Source organism: Aplosporella prunicola (genome assembly GCF_010093885.1).
Source record: "Aplosporella prunicola CBS 121167 unplaced genomic scaffold K452scaffold_18, whole genome shotgun sequence".
Lineage (NCBI taxonomy): Eukaryota > Fungi > Ascomycota > Dothideomycetes > Botryosphaeriales > Aplosporellaceae > Aplosporella > Aplosporella prunicola.
Window position 1 is genome coordinate 67,052 of NW_022983546.1, and position 19,198 is coordinate 86,249.

The 19,198-nt window shown below is 54.4% G+C and overlaps 8 protein-coding genes across 8 annotated transcripts; 4 read left to right on the forward strand and 4 right to left on the reverse strand.

The window, feature by feature from the left end:
* The first annotated feature begins 100 nt into the window (after positions 1-100).
* Positions 101-2,041, forward strand: K452DRAFT_360060 (uncharacterized protein). The gene is made up of 5 exons (XM_033546318.1): positions 101-507; positions 568-663; positions 713-849; positions 914-1,576; positions 1,630-2,041. The coding sequence occupies exons 1-5, from the start codon at positions 342-344 to the stop codon at positions 1,906-1,908; spliced, it is 1,341 nt and encodes a 446-aa protein (XP_033395524.1). The 5' UTR covers positions 101-341; the 3' UTR covers positions 1,909-2,041.
* A 254-nt stretch (positions 2,042-2,295) lies between these two features.
* K452DRAFT_319934 (uncharacterized protein) lies at positions 2,296-5,102 on the forward strand. The gene is made up of 2 exons (XM_033544279.1): positions 2,296-2,908; positions 2,993-5,102. The coding sequence occupies exons 1-2, from the start codon at positions 2,729-2,731 to the stop codon at positions 4,961-4,963; spliced, it is 2,151 nt and encodes a 716-aa protein (XP_033395525.1). The 5' UTR covers positions 2,296-2,728; the 3' UTR covers positions 4,964-5,102.
* A 1,185-nt stretch (positions 5,103-6,287) lies between these two features.
* K452DRAFT_56344 (uncharacterized protein) lies at positions 6,288-9,051 on the reverse strand. The gene is made up of 3 exons (XM_033546853.1): positions 8,738-9,051; positions 6,776-8,552; positions 6,288-6,722 (listed from the first exon to the last, which is right to left on the reverse strand). The coding sequence occupies exons 1-3, from the start codon at positions 8,870-8,872 to the stop codon at positions 6,625-6,627; spliced, it is 2,010 nt and encodes a 669-aa protein (XP_033395526.1). The 5' UTR covers positions 8,873-9,051; the 3' UTR covers positions 6,288-6,624.
* Positions 9,052-9,695: 644 nt separating this feature from the next.
* On the reverse strand, positions 9,696-10,775 carry K452DRAFT_231624 (uncharacterized protein; the record flags this gene model as incomplete). Its single annotated transcript, XM_033537176.1, has 2 exons — positions 9,696-10,576; positions 10,622-10,775. The coding sequence occupies 2 exons, from the start codon at positions 10,773-10,775 to the stop codon at positions 9,696-9,698; spliced, it is 1,035 nt and encodes a 344-aa protein (XP_033395527.1).
* Positions 10,776-10,909: 134 nt separating this feature from the next.
* Positions 10,910-11,299, reverse strand: K452DRAFT_299806 (uncharacterized protein; the record flags this gene model as incomplete). The annotated part of the gene is made up of 4 exons (XM_033542268.1): positions 10,910-10,955; positions 11,002-11,056; positions 11,105-11,134; positions 11,185-11,299. 4 exons carry the CDS (start codon positions 11,297-11,299, stop codon positions 10,910-10,912), a joined length of 246 nt encoding a protein of 81 aa, XP_033395528.1.
* Positions 11,300-11,533: 234 nt separating this feature from the next.
* K452DRAFT_360064 (uncharacterized protein) lies at positions 11,534-14,460 on the forward strand. Its single transcript, XM_033546319.1, has 3 exons — positions 11,534-12,079; positions 12,127-12,213; positions 12,260-14,460. The coding sequence occupies exons 1-3, from the start codon at positions 11,908-11,910 to the stop codon at positions 14,044-14,046; spliced, it is 2,046 nt and encodes a 681-aa protein (XP_033395529.1). The 5' UTR covers positions 11,534-11,907; the 3' UTR covers positions 14,047-14,460.
* A 262-nt stretch (positions 14,461-14,722) lies between these two features.
* On the forward strand, positions 14,723-16,240 carry K452DRAFT_253361 (uncharacterized protein). Its single transcript, XM_033538284.1, has 2 exons — positions 14,723-15,127; positions 15,186-16,240. Exons 1-2 carry the CDS (start codon positions 14,952-14,954, stop codon positions 16,123-16,125), a joined length of 1,116 nt encoding a protein of 371 aa, XP_033395530.1. The 5' UTR covers positions 14,723-14,951; the 3' UTR covers positions 16,126-16,240.
* A 2,029-nt stretch (positions 16,241-18,269) lies between these two features.
* K452DRAFT_231245 (uncharacterized protein) lies at positions 18,270-18,959 on the reverse strand (the record flags this gene model as incomplete). Its single annotated transcript, XM_033537154.1, has 1 exon — positions 18,270-18,959. One exon carries the CDS (start codon positions 18,957-18,959, stop codon positions 18,270-18,272), a length of 690 nt encoding a protein of 229 aa, XP_033395531.1.
* Positions 18,960-19,198: the final 239 nt, after the last annotated feature.

A 19,198-nucleotide genomic window follows, 5' to 3' on the forward strand; every position in this document is an offset into this window, starting at 1 on the left:
CCGGGTCGGGGGCCAGCGCAGCTAATCACCACTTATCGATAAGACATTTCATGGTGACGTCAAGATTATTCTGTTGCGCGTTGCGCGCATTCATCCATCTGCCGGGCCTGGGCGCGGAGGGCCTGCCTCATCGCGTGGTTCATGACGTCTGAGAGAGCGAGGGGTGGTTATGTCATTCATCCGCTTTGTCCAGAGTGGAATTCGACAGCCTTCAAAACCCTGACCCCGACTTCACGTCTCCGCGCTTTACTCTCCGCACAACCACACACTCACCTACATCCCTAGCTCCTAATCCTACCTTTACGACTTTGATACCCCGGATTCGCTTCTCTTTCATCAATATGGCTATGTCACAGGCGGCTATGCTGGCCGAGAAAGCTATCGGTCATGACGACAACAACGTCACCGCTCAGGACGTCACGAACCCTGCGAACGATCCCAGCTATGCCGACAACAGCGACAAGATGAAGGCGCTGGCCTGGATGGGCAAGAACAAGGTCGAGATGGGTTAGTTTCAGCTTTGTTGGCCTGCAATGCGTGTCCAAATCGCTGACTTGTATTGCGCAGTCGAGGTCCCGAAGCCCAAGATCATGGAGGATCGCGACGTCATTCTTAAGATCACCGGTAGCACCGTTTGCGGCAGTGACCTGCATCTCCTGCACGGTTCGTACAGAGTTTTCAACGGAGGGAATGCGTGGCTGACTGAGGGTAGGCACTGTCGTGGAGCTCCAGAAGGGCGATATCCTTGGCCACGAGTTCTGCGGTATCGTTGATGAGATGGGCCCAGCCGTCAAGGGCCTCAAGAAGGGCGACAGAGTTGTCGCATCTTTCCAAATTGCTTGCGGAGACGTACGTACCCAATTCCTTTGGCTCAATCAGCAAAGAGGACAGAACGCTAACTTTACCTTCGCAGTGCTTCTACTGTAACCAGAAGCTCTCCTCGCAATGCGAGAAGACCAACTCCAACACCATTGAGAACGCCATGTACGGCGGCAGGACAGCCGGCATGTTCGGCTACAGCCACTTCACTGGCGGCTTTGCCGGTGGCCAGGCCGAATACACACGCGTTCCCTACGGTGACGTGAACCTGCTGAAGCTGCCAGACGACGTGCCGGACGAGAAGGGTCTCTACCTGAGCGACGTGCTCTCGACGTCTTGGAACTGCGTCGTCGACACTGGCGTCTCAGAGGGTGACGTCGTAGCCATTTGGGGCGCGGGTCCGATCGGCCAGATGTGCATCGACTTCTCTTTCATCAACGGCGCCAAGCGTGTCATTGTGATCGACAGCAACTGGCGCCTCGACTTCATCAAGGAGCGGTACCCCAAGGCTGAAGTTCTGGACTACAGCAAGCTGGGCAAGGGCGAGAGCGTGACGAGCAAGTTGAAGGAGATGGTCGACAACCGCGGCCCGGACGTAGCGCTTGAATGCGTCGCGGGTGAGTACGCCAAGGGTTGGGCCCACTACTTCGAGATGATGCTGGGCATGGAGACCGACACGAGCGAGATCATCAACGAGATGATCACGTCGGTGCGCAACTTTGGTCGCTGCGGTATTACTGGTGTCTACGTCGGCTTCGTACGTTGATCTATTCGTCCACGTGTGTGATGCATTACTGACTGGTCTCGCAGACGAACCACTTCAACATTGGTTCCCTGATGGAGCGTGGCATCCGCTTGATTGGTAACGGACAGGCGCCGGTGCACCTGTACTGGGAGAAGCTGTTGGGCATGATCCAGAGCGGCGAGATCGACCCGTTGAAGATGGTCACGCACCGCGTCGACGTGGCGGACCTGGATAAGGTTTACTACAAGTTCGAGGCCAAGGAGGACGGTATGCAGAAGGTGTTTGTGCAGACGCGCTTCTCGGCGCCGCCTTGTGCGGGTGCGCCTGCGCTGAAGAGGTATTAGAAGTTGGATTGAGAGGAGTGACGGATGATGAGACGAAATTGATGCAGTGATGAATGTATATAGTTGAGGCGCAGTCAGGCCATCAAGGTGTCGGTAATTCGTACTGATGTGAATAATATCAAATAATCTGTACACTGATGTCCGGATGCTTTTTGCAAATACTTGTATTCTACGGAGTAGTTAGTAGCAGAAAACAAAAGCAAGAAGCATTAATTCAATAGCGTACCATGAAACGCTTTCAGAGAGTATGTCGATCCCGCTCTTCCCCTATTGTACTTTTGGCTGTATACCAGGATCCAACGCAGTAGCGAACGCACTGGCATCGGATGAGTGTACGTCCGGAACCGTGAGAGAATCATTAGCGATAGTTATCACAAACGCATCGACATGACAAGCGCGACTCTCTCCACAAAAGCAAACGTCGCGAGGGCGGATCGACGCAGCCCAGACCGCCATCAGGCACTGCCGGGCCTGGGGCCGCCCACTCGGCCGCCAGTCCGCGAGCTAAGCTTTGAGGCTGAGCAGTTTGGGCGTCGATCGCGATTCTGGCCGTGCGACTGACGTAGCGGGCAGGTCCCTCCTTCCGTACTGTACATCTCCTTCCCGACGCGCCCCGTGCCGTCCCAGCGGTGTTTTGTCATGGCGCCGATGCACTTGGTACGCCTGAAGGCTCTACCTTTACCTCTACCCACTACGAAACATACGGGGCGCAAGCTTTGCGTTCTGCTCGATTCTTCCTGAGGCCGTCGCTCGCGATACTGCACGGTTGACGCCGAAAAACACGACCAGACTACCACCACACCCTTTATGCTTGGCGGCTATGTCGTTTCCTGCGTGGATATCGGGCAAGAAACATGAGCCGGCAGACCGGCAGAGCGAGCTTTTCACGAGAGGCCGCGTGCCCAACGCGCAGAAGCCGAAGAGCAGGCCGCCGGACAGTTTGCGCGATAAGGTGGGCTTCCTGCATGGGACTTTGCCAAAGTACACGGGGCCGTATAGCGTGAGTACCTATCCCGATCCATCCGTCTGTGTCGCGTCTCTGGAAGGGGAAGAAAAAAGAGTTCGGGCTAACAGCGCCTACTAGGTCGGTATGATGGACATCGAGGTCCCCGCCGCGCATCCCCAGAACTTCTCTCATATTACCCGACACAAACAGCACATCCTGCGCCTCGAAACCGTCCTCATGGCCGTCTACTACCCGGCTGCGTTCGGCGCCGGCGCGGGCAAAGACCCGGGAGGGCACAAGAAGTGGTCGCGTGCGACGTGGCTGCCACGGCCGCGCGTGCGCGTCGCTCGCGGCTATGGCAAGTTCTCTGGGCTTGGCGAAGCCGCGGTCCCCTGGTTTGGTGCGACGACCATGTTCACCAAGATCCCTGCCTATAGGAATGCTCCTCCGGCACAGCATTGGGCGCCGCATGAGCGGGCGGAAGACGGTGGGGCGAGGGTTAAGAATGAGAAGGGCGAGCCACCGGAGGGAGAGGATGCGGAGCCCACGTTTCCGCTGCTCATTTTCAGCCATGGCTTGGGAGGCAATCGGACGGCGTACTCGAGCGTGTGCGGCGAATTTGCGAGCTACGGCTTTGTGGTGTGCGCTCTGGAGCACCGGGATGGATCCGGGCCGCGCACGTATGTCAATCATCCGCTCAGAGGGCCCTGCATCACGACGGACTGCAGCAGCGACGACACAGATGGCGATTGCGCGGTGGATCACACGCAGAAGCAGCGCGAGCGCGGCTACGATCGCGTTGACTACGTCTTCCCCAAGGACAACCCCATCGACACGAACCCCAACAATACGAAAGGTGTAGACCGCGAGCTGCGCTCCGCACAAATTGCCCTCCGCCAGGCCGAAATCGAAGAAGCGCTCGCCGTACTCCGCGAGATCGCAGCGGGTGACGGCGCAGCGGTCGCAGCGCGCAACATGCGCAGGAAAGGCTACGTTGGTGCGAGCTCGCGCGGGCTGGACGGCGTGGAGTGGGAGATGTGGAAGGGGCGCTTCCACACTGATCAGGTCACCATGGTGGGGCACAGTTTCGGGGCCGCGACGACGGTCGAGATACTGCGCGATGGAAAGCGGTTTGACTGGTGCTCGCAGGGCATTATTTACGATATCTGGGGCGCGGCGGTGGCGCCGGGGCCGCCGCTCCCGGGGGACGAGAAGTGCGAGGTATTGGACGCGGGTGAGGTGTGGACTGAATGCGACGATGAGAGCAGTGTGAAGGAGGAGAACAGTGATACGGCGCTGCGGGACACGAACAGCAGCAAGGCGGGCTCTTCGCGAAGCAACAGCAAAAGTAACGACAACAGCGGGAACGATTGCAACGATGACAACGGCGCCAACGGCGACCCCCAGCACCACATCCGCGCCCCGCTCCTCGGCATCAACAGCGAAGCCTTCATGTATTGGCCCTCGAACTTCCGGGCCGCAACCTCCCTCATCCACGAAACTCTCACATTAGGCCACTGCCCCGCCTACCTCCTCACGCTGCGCGGCACCGTGCACGTCTCGCAGTCGGACTTTTCGATCCTGTACCCGAACACGTGCGCGCTGCTCCTGAAAATGACAGCGAACCCACGGCGCGCCATGGACCTGAACATCAACGCGTCGCTGGAGTTCTTAGCGCAAGTGGCAGCGCCGGCACGAGCACGCGTGTTTGCGCGCGCGTTGGGGGGCGAGCGAGAGAGGATCCTGGCTGTGCCGGAGGTTGGCGAGGTGCCGGATGTGCGGAGGCCGGCGCAGAAGTGGGTCGGTGGACGATTGAGGGTCAGGCATGAGTTCCGCAGTCGGGTCGTGCCTGGGTTAGCGAGGAAGGTTAAGCGGAAGGCGGTGACGAGGGGCGAGGGCGGCGTCGAGGATGAGATCTGGATGCATGTTAGGGCTGGGGAGGGGGCGGTGCGGCGGTGGCGGAGGGCGAGGGGGTGGAGTGCTGAGGATGAGGGGAGGAGAGAGGAGGGTTACTCTGCTGATGTGGGTGTGGGTGGGAGTAGGGGTGCGGCTGGGGATGATACGGCACCGTCAACACCATCGACAAGGCCGGCGGCGCTGCCGCCTTGAGATGAGGCATGAGAGACGCTGAGAGGAATACACGCATACGCGCTTAATAGAACGGGCGGAAAGACCTATAGAGTAGGGTATTAATTGAAGTAAAACCAAAACAGTAGAAATACAAGGACAAACCAAACCAATCCCAAGCTTTTAATTTCCAGCATCTTAGCCATTCAGTCAGCCGATCCGTTACGAAAAAAGCGCCCTATTGCCTCCCACTGTATCAATAAGAATGCAGCAGAAAAGGAAAGGAAAGAAATCGTAGCACAGCTATGCAGTGCGTACATATATACCTCGGCGCATGTGCACCAGCCCAATCCCAGTCTTTAGATGGGTTCCAGGTAGGGGGCGTCTAGTTGAATTTGAGATAACAGACGATTTATCAACTCCCCACGTTATGTCAAGTCCTACCAGACCACGCGAGCGCGCCCTCTTAATCACCTTGGCGTACTCAACCTGCTGCTTCATTCTCCATCCTTCACTGTCTGCCAGAAGTATCTCCAAATACTCATCGTTGAAATAGAGCGGTAGGCCTTGAACCTTCCCAATCCCCTTAGGAATGGGCAAAAGCAATACCTAGAAATAGGCAGAAGCCTGGTTGCTGGAGAAACATCATACAAACTCTTTCGGACGTCGTGGTCCGTCAGTGGTTCCATGCAAACATACCGGGCGAGTGTGTCCTGTGAGGTTGGTGATGCCGATTGCATACAACGTCAGCTCTCTTGGATGTTTTTTTTTTTTTTTTCGAACATGCGAGACCACAGTGTACCCAACATCATATCTGTATCAACACCAAGCCAATTTATCATTCAGACACCCTCAACACCAACCACGAGCACCAACATACAGTCCATCAAGCACAAATGCCACAACGAAAGACAGCCACATCAATTATCTACATCTGCACAAAGCCAGCTAGAACAACGAGCTCTATCATCTACCGCAAAAGAGGTATCCCAACAAACGAAAACGAACGAGAGCACAGTATACACATGACAGCGCATTTGTAAAACGAAGGACGTTACCCTTGCGAAGCCAACCCCACCAGACTCCAGTAGTAGAAACAACACAGGAAAGAACAGTGCGAGATATGTAGCGCTCATGGCGTGGTTGGCAATGAGAAGGGATATAAGTCCGTTGAAGCGCGTATAGTGCACTAGGCCCGTCAATATCCATGGCGGCCTCCTTGTCCCTTTCTTCCGTCTCGTGGAGCTCTTGTTCACGTTCTCCGGCTAGAGCGTCCGCTTGAACCGTAGCTATGGCACCGCTCGTGTGGTGCACGAAGTGTTGAGATGACTGCCTCAACGAGTAAGCAGCAATGCAGAACGAGTTGCAGCCATCAGTCTGGTTCTGTGCTAAATGAGCATGCCCAGATGGCTTGAGTCGAACACTGGCTCGTCCCGTTGGGCTTAGCGGCAATGGTGCTCGCTACATCCCACGCCATTGAGACCATAGCTCTCCGAATAGAAATTGCTGCCCTCAGCAGAAACCTCGCCATACAAAAGAGATGAGGTGGGATGGTAATTAGTATCATATGTCGGTATATTTGTTTGTTTCTTTCCAATTCTCCGGTGTCGTAGTTCTCCGGTATCGTTTGGGAGGGCACTGGTTCGCTGAACTCCCAGCTACTCGGTCCTGCTTGACCAGGGCTTGACTGCCGTTGTTGGGCACTAGAAACCCTCGATGATAGCAGCACGCAGTGCGTAATTGACATCTGAGCGTCTAAAGCCAGGACCGCGGCCAATGCAGACACAACGCTTGATGAGGCCTAGAATACGTCAGTCACAGCTCGTGGCCAATACTACGTTACGAGTGACTTACTGTTGACCAATCTTTGCACATCAATCGTAACAACCTCGCGCCTTTCCTTGCGCCCGATAGCATCACCAAAGGTCACACCGTCCATCCCCATATCCACAGCGTTTGCCAAATTGCCTGGCTGGTTGTCCCCCAACCACGCCAAGTCCAAATCATAGAAGCGATCCCAGCCGTCGTACGCCGTGGGGTCAATGACAGGCAAATCCGCGATGCTGACGTTGCTGACAGTTGCTGCCGGACTAGCTTGCTGCTGTGGATGCTTCTGCTGGTCCAACCCCAGCATTAGATGGTTTGGCGCATCCTGATCCAGTGATTCGTCCAGAACCGCAATCTCAGCATCCGGGTGTACGTTGTTCGCGGCCTCATCAGCCTGACGAGCAATGAACTCGAGCGTGCGCACGGCTGCTTCGGCAAAAGAAGCCTGCGCGTCTATGTGCACGCCTAGCTCGGCCAGGTAGCCTTCGACGTCGTGACAGTCAAACCACTCGCCTTCGTAACCCCGCAGATCTTCTTGTAACTCCCTCGCCCACCCGTAGCTGCTGATACCGTCGTCAGAGGGCGGTGTCATTACCGAGCTCGTGGATGCGGTGCTCGTCGTCGTGTTTGTCGTCGAGCTGCTGCTACTCTCCGTGCGTCTTTTCCCTTGCTGTTGAATTTGTGTTTTTGTGGCCCACGGTCCCATGCGGAGATACGAGTCACACGTTTGTGGCACCATGTTGCCGTAAACATCGCGTTTGGGGTAGTGCGTACCCGCACCGCCTAGATGCAGGAAGGGTGATCTGACAAATTCCAGCGGCTCCAACACGGATTGTTGCAGGATTGCCCGGAATTGACCGATCAGCTCTTCGCGGGTGCTGTAGTGTCGACACAGGCGGAACACGCGCAGGAAAGCGGATGGCCGAAGATTCGCAGTAGATAACAGATGGAACGATCGCTCGAGGCATGCTCGCTGAAGTCGCCGCGCAAAGGTTGTCTCTTGGAATGAGTAGGTAAAGGGAATTCGCAGGGGATTATCCTTTGTGGGCAGAAAGCTGATTTTTGGCTCGGATAAAAAATTCATTGACAAGGGCGGTGTTGTGATAGTCAAGGCGTTGTTTGTGTTGTCAATGTCCTCGTTTCCGTAGCTGACTTGTGGATCGAGTTCGCCAGGCATCGGGTTGCTCAGAGCCGTAACATCCAAGGGGTTGTTGGGAAAGGGAAAGGATGGGAAAACCGAGGACTGGAATTGACGTTCTGGAATGCTTGTCTCCGTAGGCATCATCCCCATCGCTGTAGGAAATCCAAACCCTGAATAGTAGTCGGTCGCAGCCCCCGCTTGACCTGCCGCATCAGGCTCCATCCTGAAATAGCCCCAGCCAACATGGCGACTTCTGTCCGATGAGGTATGGTCCGAGGCCTGTCTGGCTCGTACAATGTCTTCATAAACATTACGGCTAGACAGTTCCAGCTCCAGTGGTTCAGTGTGCGGTGTGGCATTAGTTTGAGGCGTGGGGTCGACCGAGACCTGCTCGCATTCCTCTTCTTCAACCTCGCCAACCTTCTTAGCAGTCTCGGCCAAGTGAACAATTTGGTCGGTGGTTGAACGCAACTCCGACGCTAATTGCGGCCTGAAAGAGAAGATGTCCGAAGCGAGAGCGTGCTCATTGAACCGGAGGAAGGACGAGCTCATGCTTTCGATGATGGATTGCAATTGTCCAACTTGCTTTTGCAAGGTCGTAATGGTCGTCTCTTTTCGCTGCCGATACGCTCTTTGGGCGAGTCGAATCTGCGTGCGGCGACGCTGCGGAATGGTTAGCGGGCGTCATCGTGTGACTTGAATCCACGAGACCAGTTACGAGAACGAAAACGAAAGGAAGTTATAAGCGCTCTCTAAAGAGCATAGACCGGTTATTGGAGCAAACTTCCCAAAAGAAACATTCATCGCTGATTGGGACGGTATGTAGGCAAGGATTATTGATTACTCACATCGGCAGCGGTCTCATCCTGGGTGTCCACTTTGGGCCTACCCCTTTGCTTTTTGCCTCTAGGAGTTGATTCGCTTGTGGAGGAGGATTTCCTGGCCCGCTTTTTCATTGGGCGTTCATCGTTCTCGGAAATCATGATGACTTTTGCAGCAACTCTAAAGCTCGTGAGGCTTACACAACGGAGCTGTTCCCGCGCTTATTATCAGATGTACAATTTGGCTAAGCTCTTTTTCAAGAGACGATCGGCCTGCGTCGTTGCTCGCCTTTGCTTATGTGGCGTGCTTCAGACGTTGATGCAAAAATAGACACTGTTGAATGTCCTGATCAGCGACCAACCGGCAGATCGCCGAAGACCAGAAGCTTGGTTGACCTTGATGTGGATACTGGAGGAGATAAGCAACGCGGTCAAGCCGGCGCGATGGTTGAGATGCTGAATGTAACAATAGGAGGCGAAGTCGTATATGCGAGAAATCAAAAGCAGAAGACGGATGACGATCAAGACTGTTGATGGTTGGAGCGTGCGGCCTGCCGAAGGTCCTTGCGTTGGATGCCGTCGAGCCGCGGATGGTAATCGAATCCTTGATGATGGTGGTGGATGGGGTGGAATGGGGATGGTTCTCGCATGCGTTCAGTAATCAGAAAAGCCGGTCTTACTGCGGTGAGACTACGGCTAGGGCTTAGCGTGCACGCCTTCTACGTGGGTCCTAATTGGTTAATCTGAACACTGCGTAAATGCTCGTGGCGCGTGGCGGATGGGCAGACCTCTACATGATCTTTTGGAGGTTTCATGTAGGCTGGTGCTGTATGCGGGGTTTCAGACTGGAGATTGCTGTGTTTATACTATTGTATTTCCCGGACGTGGATGCCATCGTTAGTACGGAGTATGGTTTCCTGCATTTAAGTGCGTCTGTTGATGTTGATGTCTACCTTAAGTTGAAGATCCAACTGCTGTACCACAATTAATCCTCATCTTGCGTTTCCTCTCCACTGCCCTCATCTTCGGTTTCTGTTTCTTCTGTCTCCTCGCGAACAAGAGGAACAAATCTGAAATCCACAAAGCTGACCTGCCCGTTATCTACCTCTATCATGAACTGTAGACTGAGAACTCCCTGGTCATCGCCACGTATGCTGACCTTTGTCGCCACAGCCATTGCACGGGCCGCAGCCTTGATCAAGGAGAAACGATAAGTATGCGTGACACGACGGCCGACTTGAAATGTCTCCAGCAGCGTTGTTTCGGGAGGGGCAGTAGATGGCTGACGTTCCTGTCCATCCCAAGGTCTTGTGTTGTCTGGCTTGCTAAATTCCACGACTGTACTGCCAAGAGAGCCTTCTGCACTCAATGAGAAGAATGGAGCCATTGGACTTGCTCTCAACGTGAGCTTCTCTGGACTTGTGCTGGCCAATTCGGTGATGGCATCATAGAGAAAGGAACTACGCATGATGATTTTCATTGCCAATTCATCACGCGCAAAAGGAATGTCTTCTTCCTCAGCATCGTCCAGTTCATAGGTTGTCAAGTCGCAGGTTGTAGTAACACCAGTCTCTTCCAAGATGATTTTTAACGGAGAGCCAGGTGCGTCGTAGGAGAAACGGCACACCGATGTCATGCCCAACACACGGTTATCAAAGGCATTCGTGGGACCGGTAGTGAGCGTGGATCGGGAGGCCGGATCGCTGAGACCGAAAATTTGGAGGGTTTCGAGAAGCGCAGGAAGGGATATGGTAAACGGCGGAAGGTCGACAGTCCCGTCGTCATTTTGGGCATCAAACGGGGAATCGGGACGAGGTGCGTGATACTGAAAGGTGGTAAAGAGGGATTTGTCGAGGAATGCGAAACCTGGTAGGATTAGTTATGTATAAAGCGGCATCTTGCCTTAAATACCTTGCATGACCCGATAGTCCTCAACGCTGAAGCGTAGTCCATCCTTGTTGATTTGGACGCGTGCCTTGGACGCGAAGCTGATGCATCGCAGAAGTATGAACAACTGGCGTGCCGAGCTTGAAACTGCGCTGAATACTGGAGGATCCTCCGCCATTGTTATTCACCTAATGTTCGGTCGCGCTTCGTCTCAGTATCAAGTGAAGCAAGTGTTGCCGTGTTTTACTATTGCATGTCCCAGCTTAATTGTACACGAGGTCCGTTGGCGCCTGCTGAAGGAGAGGTAGGAAATTAGACGTAAACTCCGACCGCGCAAATCATGTAGACTGCTCCGAATCTATTGTTGTTAGTAGTGTACGAGGATGCGAGGGCGAGGTAATTACCCAAAGGCCAGCGACGCGGGAACACCGAGAGTGGGCAGCGTGATCAGCGAACGGTCTGAGAGGTGTTAGCAGACGTCGAGCAGATGGTATAAGTGCTGCTTACTGAGGCCGAAGATGCCAGACAAGATAAAGGCTGCGCGGTAATGTCAGTAGAACCCCTCAATGTGGCTCCAACAAGCATACCAATGAACAGCAACGAAAAGCCGACAGTGAATTGGGCGTTTTTGGCGACGGTCGGGTAGTAGGGATTGCCGGAAGCAGCCTCCCAGACGTCGAGCAGGGGCGAAGGTGAAGACATGGGCGCAAACAAGGAACGTAGCAGTGAGTGGGCGTTGAAGAGACCTACCTCACTATGTTGCGATAGGCCACCTTTGGTGTTGAGCTCAGGACGCCAGGGTACGCGCGGCTACTTCCGGATAACGCCAAGCGGGTCTGCGCTAGGCTAGCGGGCACGGGGTTTGAGTAAGCAAGTATCAATCTTCAGCTCTGTGTTGTTGCGCAGGCTTCTTTTTGCTTGCTACTCAGTCTAGGACTCTATTTATCCCCTAGTAACTGCATACATATCGTACGAGTAGAAGCGATGTAGAGCCGCTTTCTTGCCGTGCTTGCCTTCATTCCTGATCATAAGAGGCCCGTGCTTATATTACAAACATTTCAGTTGCGCCCGGGTCCGTGGAACTTGGACCTCCAGGATCGTCACAACCGCCTCACCTTTCCAGCGCATCGAGCACTCTCATTGTTCGCCCTCCGCCTTCGAACGACCAGGCTTCTGCAACCTGAGCCTCACTCGTGCATGACCGTCGCCACCGCTTAAGGCAAACGGTCATTGGCCTGGATGCCCGATAGCTCAAATCGTCTTCGATCTCCTCGTCAACGTCGCATTGTCTTCCGCTTCTCACCTTCGCCATGTCCAACAACCAAATCGCTCGCCGCGGCGCCAACAAGAAGGACAGCTACAAACCAAAGATCGTCACAACTGTCGGCGCGAAACCCGCTTGTCTTGTCAATGCGTCGGTGACGTACGTCGGCAACGACCAGATCTATGCTTTCGGTGGATTCGATCAATACACTGATGAAGGCGAGCTTCTCTGCTGCGATGCGATCACAGGCTCTAACCGTCCTTAGTCTATAATCACGTCCTCCGTCTCAACTTGCAAACGCGCCAGTGGAACCTCGTTGACAACTATGGCGACATTCCAGGCGTGCGCATGGGTATGTTAAAATGCTAACAAAGGATTTCGGTCACTGACGAGAATAGGTCACACTGCAAGTCTCTGGCAAGGCGACAAACTTCTCGTCTTTGGCGGTGAAAATGAGCACCGGACCTACCTCTCCGATGTCATCATCTTCGATCTAAAGTCCGCCCACTGGACCCAACCCGATATCCATGGGATTCCCCCAAAGGGTCGTGCGCGCCACTCCGCTGTCATCTATGATGACAAGCTTTTCATTCTCGGCGGAATGAGCGGCCACGAGAATTATGTACTCGACGACATCAGCTACCTCGACCTAAAGAACTGGACTTGGTCTCGGACGTGGAGATTCGTGCCTCGTTATGATCACACCACTTGGGTCTGGGACGGCAAGATTTGGGTCTTTGGTGGAATGGGTGAAGATATGGAAAAGACGAGTGAGATTTGGTGGCTCGATATCCGTGGCAGCCCTGCCTTTGAAATGATGGCGTACGGTATGAACAAAGCCTCAACAGGCAGAGGCCGGGAATCTAACGGGCCGAGTTGGAGAGTGCCGCTTACTACCGGGACTACAGGATATGCGGCGAACTCGAGCAGCGTTCAGTCTCAGCCGATAACCACGAACAACAGATCGATGTTCGCTCCAGGAGCTATTTCGTCGCTGAAGTTTGTCGCGAGCCAAAATCTACCTACACAGGCTCTGGGCAACCACTTTCACGTCTTCACTTCTGGTCAACTAGTCGATTTCGTCACCCCGGCCACGGTCATGTCTTCGTGCGACATCAGCTTGTCCACCCTGGACCTCGACACATTGCGCTGGCACAAGCTCGCCGATGGCAAAGACATGTTCCCGCAGAATTATCGCTGGCACTACTGCACGCTGAACGAAGATGGAACGCACGCGTGGCTGCTCGGCTGCCCTACCGACCCCGCCGCGAACGGCGATTCTAATGGAGAGTACCTCAGTGACGTGTTGCCCATCGATTTGACAAGATTCGGTCTCCTTGGCAATGCTCTGACCTCTGCAACTCGTGCAGACACTAGCAAGATGCCTCCTTCGGACGCAAATGGCAATCCGATGCTCTCAGGAATCGGAGCTGATTTGGCCCGGACCTTTGACCAAGCTCCCGAGACTGGCAGTGGAGCAGACTTTATCGTCACAGGACTCCTCGAGGAGGATAGTGACGACGATGATTTTGCATCTGTAGCCGAGGAGAACGTTTCTCAGGAGAGTGCGCAGATCCACGTGCATAAGATGATTCTCCAAGCACGCTGGCCGCACTTTGCTAGGATGTACAACTCGAAGATGCTGGAATTCCATCAAAAGAAGATGCATATCCCGGAGCCCTATAGTACCGTGCGGGCTTTCTTATACTATCTGTATACTGACAGCATCAACCCACATGGCAATCAGGGCCCGTGCCTCACCGACGTCGCCGGTATGCTAGTCATGGCTAACATTTACGTCATGCCGCGTCTGCGCATCCTGTGCGTCAATAGACTCCACAAGGAACTTGACGTCGAGCATGCCGCCATCATTTGGGAGCGTGCGAACACGGCTGGAGAGAACTGGCTGAAGGACCGCGCAGCCGACTTTTGTATGACGTACTGGGGCCGCATCGTCCGCACGAAAGGATTTAGAAGCCTACCGAAACGCAGCCTACTGGATCTTTGTGAAGAGATTGACGATCTTGGTCGCATCCTCAGCGGTGAAGAGCTGGAGGGTCTCGGTGCCTTGAAGTACGGTTACCGTGATTCTCGAAAGCGTAGTTTGGGCGGTGCCGGTCTCGCAACAGGCGAAGATGCCGATGAAGGTGAGGAGGTTGAGGAAGAGGGAATGGAGCTGACTTGAGCTCTACACGATCTCGTTATCGTCTTATTCTGGTCTCGTTCTGGTCTCGTTTTAATCCTACAGGTATTGCGTTATGGTCTGAAAGTCAATGGGTATAGGCGTTCGCGGCTGGAAGGTATGAGGGGGATGGAGACTGGGTGAAGACGAGGAATTTCTTAGTTTTTCGAGGATTTAGCATGGGCAGGTAGGGCTGAGTCAAAGGCGTTGTTCGGATGGGAGGATGCAAGGGTACGCAGAGCAATGTATGGTCTGGACTGGCGAAAATGGCTTGACAAATGCAGGGACGGGGAGTTTCTTCAGGGGTGGGATATCCGGATGATTTAGTAGCCGTCTGTCTGGCTCTAGACGACGCACCAGGGATAATTTTCTCTCCCGTACGAGCTTAAGATGGAGCATCTCAGAGCTTCTTTCGAGATGATTGCTTGGCAGATGCACATTCAGGTACCGCGGCTAAGCCGGGCTCCGGGTAAATGCGACGCGCAAGGCAAAGTGTGGGGCACCCCTCCCCCTCCTTTATCCAACGTCACCCCCGCGCTCTGCCCCACGACGCGGTCCACAGGCGGAAAAATTGACGCCCTCAGCCGACCAATCGCGGAACTTGTCGACAGAGCCCTCTGGAGCAGGCCGTGTTGCCATCGTGACGCTGCGAGCTTTTCCATGGATCCGGCCTCAGGGGGCCACTGGGCGACGCGCGCAAGCCTTGTCATACCCTCCATGACAGCTCACGCAGCACCTCTTCCCTAGCTGCATTTATCCTCTTAACTTGCTTGCCGCTGCTGCTCTCTCCTCTTACCCCTCTCATCTCATCGCTCATCCCTCTTCTCTTGTCGCTTGCTTCTATCCCCTTTGAGTCCTGATCTGCAAGAGCTTCAGAGCTTATCAAGAGCTACCTAGCTGTGCCTATCATGTCTTCCGCCGTGTCTGCTGAAACGCCCACCAAGCCCAACATTGGCGTCTACACGAACCCGGAGCACCACCTCTGGGTCGCCGAGGCCCATCCGAGCTTGGATGATGTGAAGAAGGGCGAGGGCCTCAAGGAGGGAGAGGTCACTGTTGCGGTCAAGAGCACTGGCATTTGCGGGTACGCTGCTGTTATCTTGAGTTAATTACAACTGAGCATCGAGCTGACCTATCTACAGCTCCGACGTCCACTTCTGGCATGCCGGCTGCATCGGTCCCATGATTGTCAAGGACACGCACATCCTCGGCCACGAGTCCGCAGGCACCGTGATCGCGACCTCGCCAACAGTGACGCACCTGAAGCCGGGCGACCACGTAGCCATTGAGCCCAACATCCCCTGCCACAAGTGCGAGCCCTGCCTTACAGGACGGTACAACGGGTGCGAAAACGTGGACTTTCTGTCGACACCTCCGGTGCCGGGTCTGCTCCGCCGCTACGTCAACCACCCAGCCATGTGGTGCCACAAGATCCCGCAAGACATGAGCTTTGAAGACGGGTCGATGCTGGAGCCGCTGAGTGTTGCTCTGGCAGGGATCCAGCGTGCGCACGTGCAGCTCGGCGACCCGGTGCTGGTGTGCGGCGCTGGGCCTATTGGGCTCGTGACGCTGCTGTGCTGCAAGGCAGCGGGGGCGGAGCCGCTATGCATCACGGACATTGACGAGGGGCGACTGAAGTTCGCCGAGGAGCTGGTACCAGGCGTACGCACGCACAAGGTTGAGTTCGGGCACAGCGCCGAGGACTTTGCGAGTCTGGTGCGCGGCAAGATGGACGACAACGAAGCGGCCGTCGTGCTCGAGTGCACCGGCGTCGAGAGCAGCATTGCGGGCGCGATCCAGGCCACCAAGTTCGGCGGCAAGGTCTTCGTCATTGGCGTCGGTAAGAGCGAGATGAAGATCCCGTTTATGCGCCTCAGTACCCGTGAGGTCGACTTGCAGTTCCAGTACCGCTACGCCAACACGTGGCCGCGCGCTATTCGTCTTGTCAAGTCTGGCGTCATTGACTTGAAGAAGCTGGTCACTCATCGCTATAACCTCGAGGATGCGATTGAGGCGTTCAAGACGGCCGCTGATCCCAAGACTGGGGCTATCAAGGTCCAGATTCAGAGTTTGGAGCCTTAGGCTAGCCGTGCCTGGTTGATGAGAGACGATGGATGATGATTTATGACGAAAGAGTAGACGGTTGTATTGGTTGTTGATAGACTGGTACTTTCGGAATATAGAACTTCTCACTGCGAAGTGTTCATCAATGCTGGCTATGACTAGACGCCAACACGCGTTTTTGCCTTTATTGATCTGAATAGCATGATACTACACTGACGTTGATGAAAAGGAAGCAGGATGAAAACAGTAGTCAACTCATCTAATTCAACAGCATCCTACAACCCTCACCGACCAGCTAGAATTTCCTTGGTAGGCTTCTCTTTATACTTGAAGGAACCAATCCATGGTGCGAACCATAGTTGCTGAGAGGTCGAGGCGAAGCTAACCCCAGAGCACGTTCAATGAACTTGGCCTTTGATATTATGAAGACTGTGGCTAATAGTATACTCCTAAGATCCCATCCAGTTAATCATCCCCCGGTCCTGCCCGGTCTCTGCCCCAGTGCATTATCCCATCAACCACGCACACGCACTTTATCTTTGGCAGGTAGCTGGTCCAACATAGACGGCAGATACATCGCGCCAACTAGCTGTGAAGCGAGTAAGCCTGTGCGGTTCCTGGCTCACTGAGGCAAGCTTGGACGTGGTAGCGGATCAGGGAATCATTTGATGATAAAGGATATTGAAGCAGAGGACGCAGTAGCTGGTAGTTTGGATGGAGTAACGTCCGTCACCGTGAAGCGAGAGCCACCGGATAGCGAGACAAAGGACGATACAAACAGTCCCTAAATTATTCCTTGCCTAGCCCACAGCGTCCTAGGTATGGGTGAAAGACCTTAGAGCACACACAGACTCTACACTACACATCGTAGCTAGGCCTCTTCTGCTACTCCGTACAAGTATCACTATCTCGCTTCGCGGTGACTGACGACAGTGGTTGTTGGTGGGACCTTAGGATAACGAAGTTTAGTGTCACTCGTTTAGGCGCTTCACTGAGTATTCTTGAGACCAAGGGAGTGTTCTGTGCCTAGGCAAGTATAGAAATTCACCTAAAGTACACATACAAATACAGCCAAAACTGACCGCTTACACCCAGTCTCCACCGTCCACCCCTAACCCTGTATTGTATCTAAGTCCAAGCCCATACTATCAACCTCAATCCCGTGTTGCCATGCTCCTGCTTACTTACTCTCGCTTCTCTTCAGGGTTCGGGTGAGGTCTGCGTGGCGGTTTACGCGCGGCGTGTTAAGGGCTGTAGATAGTGGGCTGGAGCTTGCGTGCAGCATATGGTGTTTGGGAGGGGTTTGAGGAATCATGCTCACCGGTCGGGGGTTGCTGGGCATTCGCTGGTGTGGGGATGGATGAGAAGTACATAGGTGCTCATCGACTTGGATACATTGACGAGGTAGGTGAGGATGCCCTCCGGGTCAGTCTTGCGCTTCCAATGTCTGATGGGAGATTCCTTGACAACGTGCGAACAGGTGGACATGCATCCTGCCATCGAGCTGAGGTAGACTCACACTTCGAGCAATGTTGATGTTGATCTCGTGTCCGAGAATGCTAAGGAATAGATTAGCCCAAGCAGTGTCCAGAGCTCGCGGTGCAGGCGGCCCCCATCTTGGCACGAGAACGCAAACTCTATCGCCGGCCCCCAAAAGGATTCATCACCAGAAACCGGGAGTCAAACGCGTCTCTCTGCGCTTGGCAAGAAAAACCAAACCAAAAAAAATCTTTTGCGGCTATGCTCTGGCCCGTTTCTTTTCATGCACGCGTCGAACGAGGCGGGCTTGGCTTGCGATTTTGCGATGCCCGCCTCAAAGTTTTTGCTTGCTAGTGATAATAATGATCCGACTTAAGGATACCATCACGTTAACTGGAAACGGATTGCGGGGTCTCCCCCCACCTGAAACATCGATTAATTTCTGAGACATATAAGTTTCATATGGAAAGATTCGCGTACGACTTACAACATATCAATATCATGCCTAATGAAACAGCGCTGAGACACGCCCTCGCAAACTCGAGAATGCTAAGAGTCTGAGTTTTCATTGTTTGACAGCGGTTGTCGCTGTTTGTTGTTACAAGGGCAGCAAAACTCTCAACAGCATAGCAAGCCTCACAAACTGTAACGAGAGCAATCCACTAAATGAATATAAATCAAACTCACTCGTTTCCACACCTGCGAATACCCTGCCTCTCAAGCCTTGAGGCGACCAGCTGCTGCCACTCTTCACTCTCCAAGTACGCCACGACAGCGTTCGCGCTCTCATCGGCCGGAAACACAAGATAGTGGACCCAAACGATATCGCCATCGACGAGTAGCATCATGACGCGCTTGAGCAGCTTGACCTTGCCCCACGTGAAGACGGGCAGGCGCATCCTCTCGATGAAGGCAGACCCCTTGTCGCTCAACAGCGCGTACGGCAAGCCCAGCCTCTCGCGCAGCGCCCGCTGCTGCTCCGTGCTCTGCGTGCTCAAGCCGAAGATGCGGTTCACGCCCTTTCCCTGCAGGTCTGCCACCGCGTCGCGGAAGGAGCAGGCTTGGGGGGTGCAGCCGCGCGCGCCGGGGATCGCGTCCCACGCTTTGCAGATGTGCTCGCCCAGCGCCCCCATGCGCGCGTAGCAGAAGAGTACGGTCACGCCTGGTAGTGACGAGAGGTCCACGGTTTCTTCCGACGTCGATGTCAGTGCGATGGATGACACTTTGGGCTCGCCTATTTTTAGGTGATCGCATGCTCCGTCGTCGCGGGGATTGGGGAGGTTGGGCGGTAGCTTTTCGCCTTCGGGGTAGGCTATGTCTGTTAAACGTGAGTTTAAGGTGGAGGTTAAGTCATCACAGACCGGACATGTCATCGTCGGAGCTGTCAATGTAGGTGGTGTTTGGTGACTTCATTTTGCTGCTTGTAAGTGAGCGTTATTCTTCGTCTGTTTGGTGGATTGCTCCATCTCAATTAGCAGCATAGCCGCCTTTAAGCTGTTGGCGTGAACACGCAGCCGTCATGCTGTCTCGCATGGCAATGGACGAAAGCGTACGGGAAGAAAGAGGTTGAGACAGGTGGATAGCTTCGACGCGTACGAGTCATTGGCGACTT

Coding starts and splice junctions, on each gene's coding strand:
- K452DRAFT_360060 (XM_033546318.1), top strand. CDS start 342: ATGGCTATGTCACAGGCGGCTATGCTGGCCGAGAAAGCTATCGGTCAT. Junction 664..712: donor TGACCTGCATCTCCTGCACG/GTTCGTACAGAG, acceptor GACTGAGGGTAG/GCACTGTCGTGGAGCTCCAG. Junction 850..913: donor TCCAAATTGCTTGCGGAGAC/GTACGTACCCAA, acceptor TTACCTTCGCAG/TGCTTCTACTGTAACCAGAA.
- K452DRAFT_319934 (XM_033544279.1), top strand. CDS start 2,729: ATGTCGTTTCCTGCGTGGATATCGGGCAAGAAACATGAGCCGGCAGAC. Junction 2,909..2,992: donor AGTACACGGGGCCGTATAGC/GTGAGTACCTAT, acceptor AGCGCCTACTAG/GTCGGTATGATGGACATCGA.
- K452DRAFT_56344 (XM_033546853.1), bottom strand. CDS start 8,872: ATGATTTCCGAGAACGATGAACGCCCAATGAAAAAGCGGGCCAGGAAA. Junction 8,553..8,737: donor AGGATGAGACCGCTGCCGAT/GTGAGTAATCAA, acceptor ACCATTCCGCAG/CGTCGCCGCACGCAGATTCG. Junction 6,723..6,775: donor TGTGCAAAGATTGGTCAACA/GTAAGTCACTCG, acceptor GACGTATTCTAG/GCCTCATCAAGCGTTGTGTC.
- K452DRAFT_360064 (XM_033546319.1), top strand. CDS start 11,908: ATGTCCAACAACCAAATCGCTCGCCGCGGCGCCAACAAGAAGGACAGC. Junction 12,080..12,126: donor CGATCAATACACTGATGAAG/GCGAGCTTCTCT, acceptor AACCGTCCTTAG/TCTATAATCACGTCCTCCGT. Junction 12,214..12,259: donor CATTCCAGGCGTGCGCATGG/GTATGTTAAAAT, acceptor TGACGAGAATAG/GTCACACTGCAAGTCTCTGG.
- K452DRAFT_253361 (XM_033538284.1), top strand. CDS start 14,952: ATGTCTTCCGCCGTGTCTGCTGAAACGCCCACCAAGCCCAACATTGGC. Junction 15,128..15,185: donor AAGAGCACTGGCATTTGCGG/GTACGCTGCTGT, acceptor ACCTATCTACAG/CTCCGACGTCCACTTCTGGC.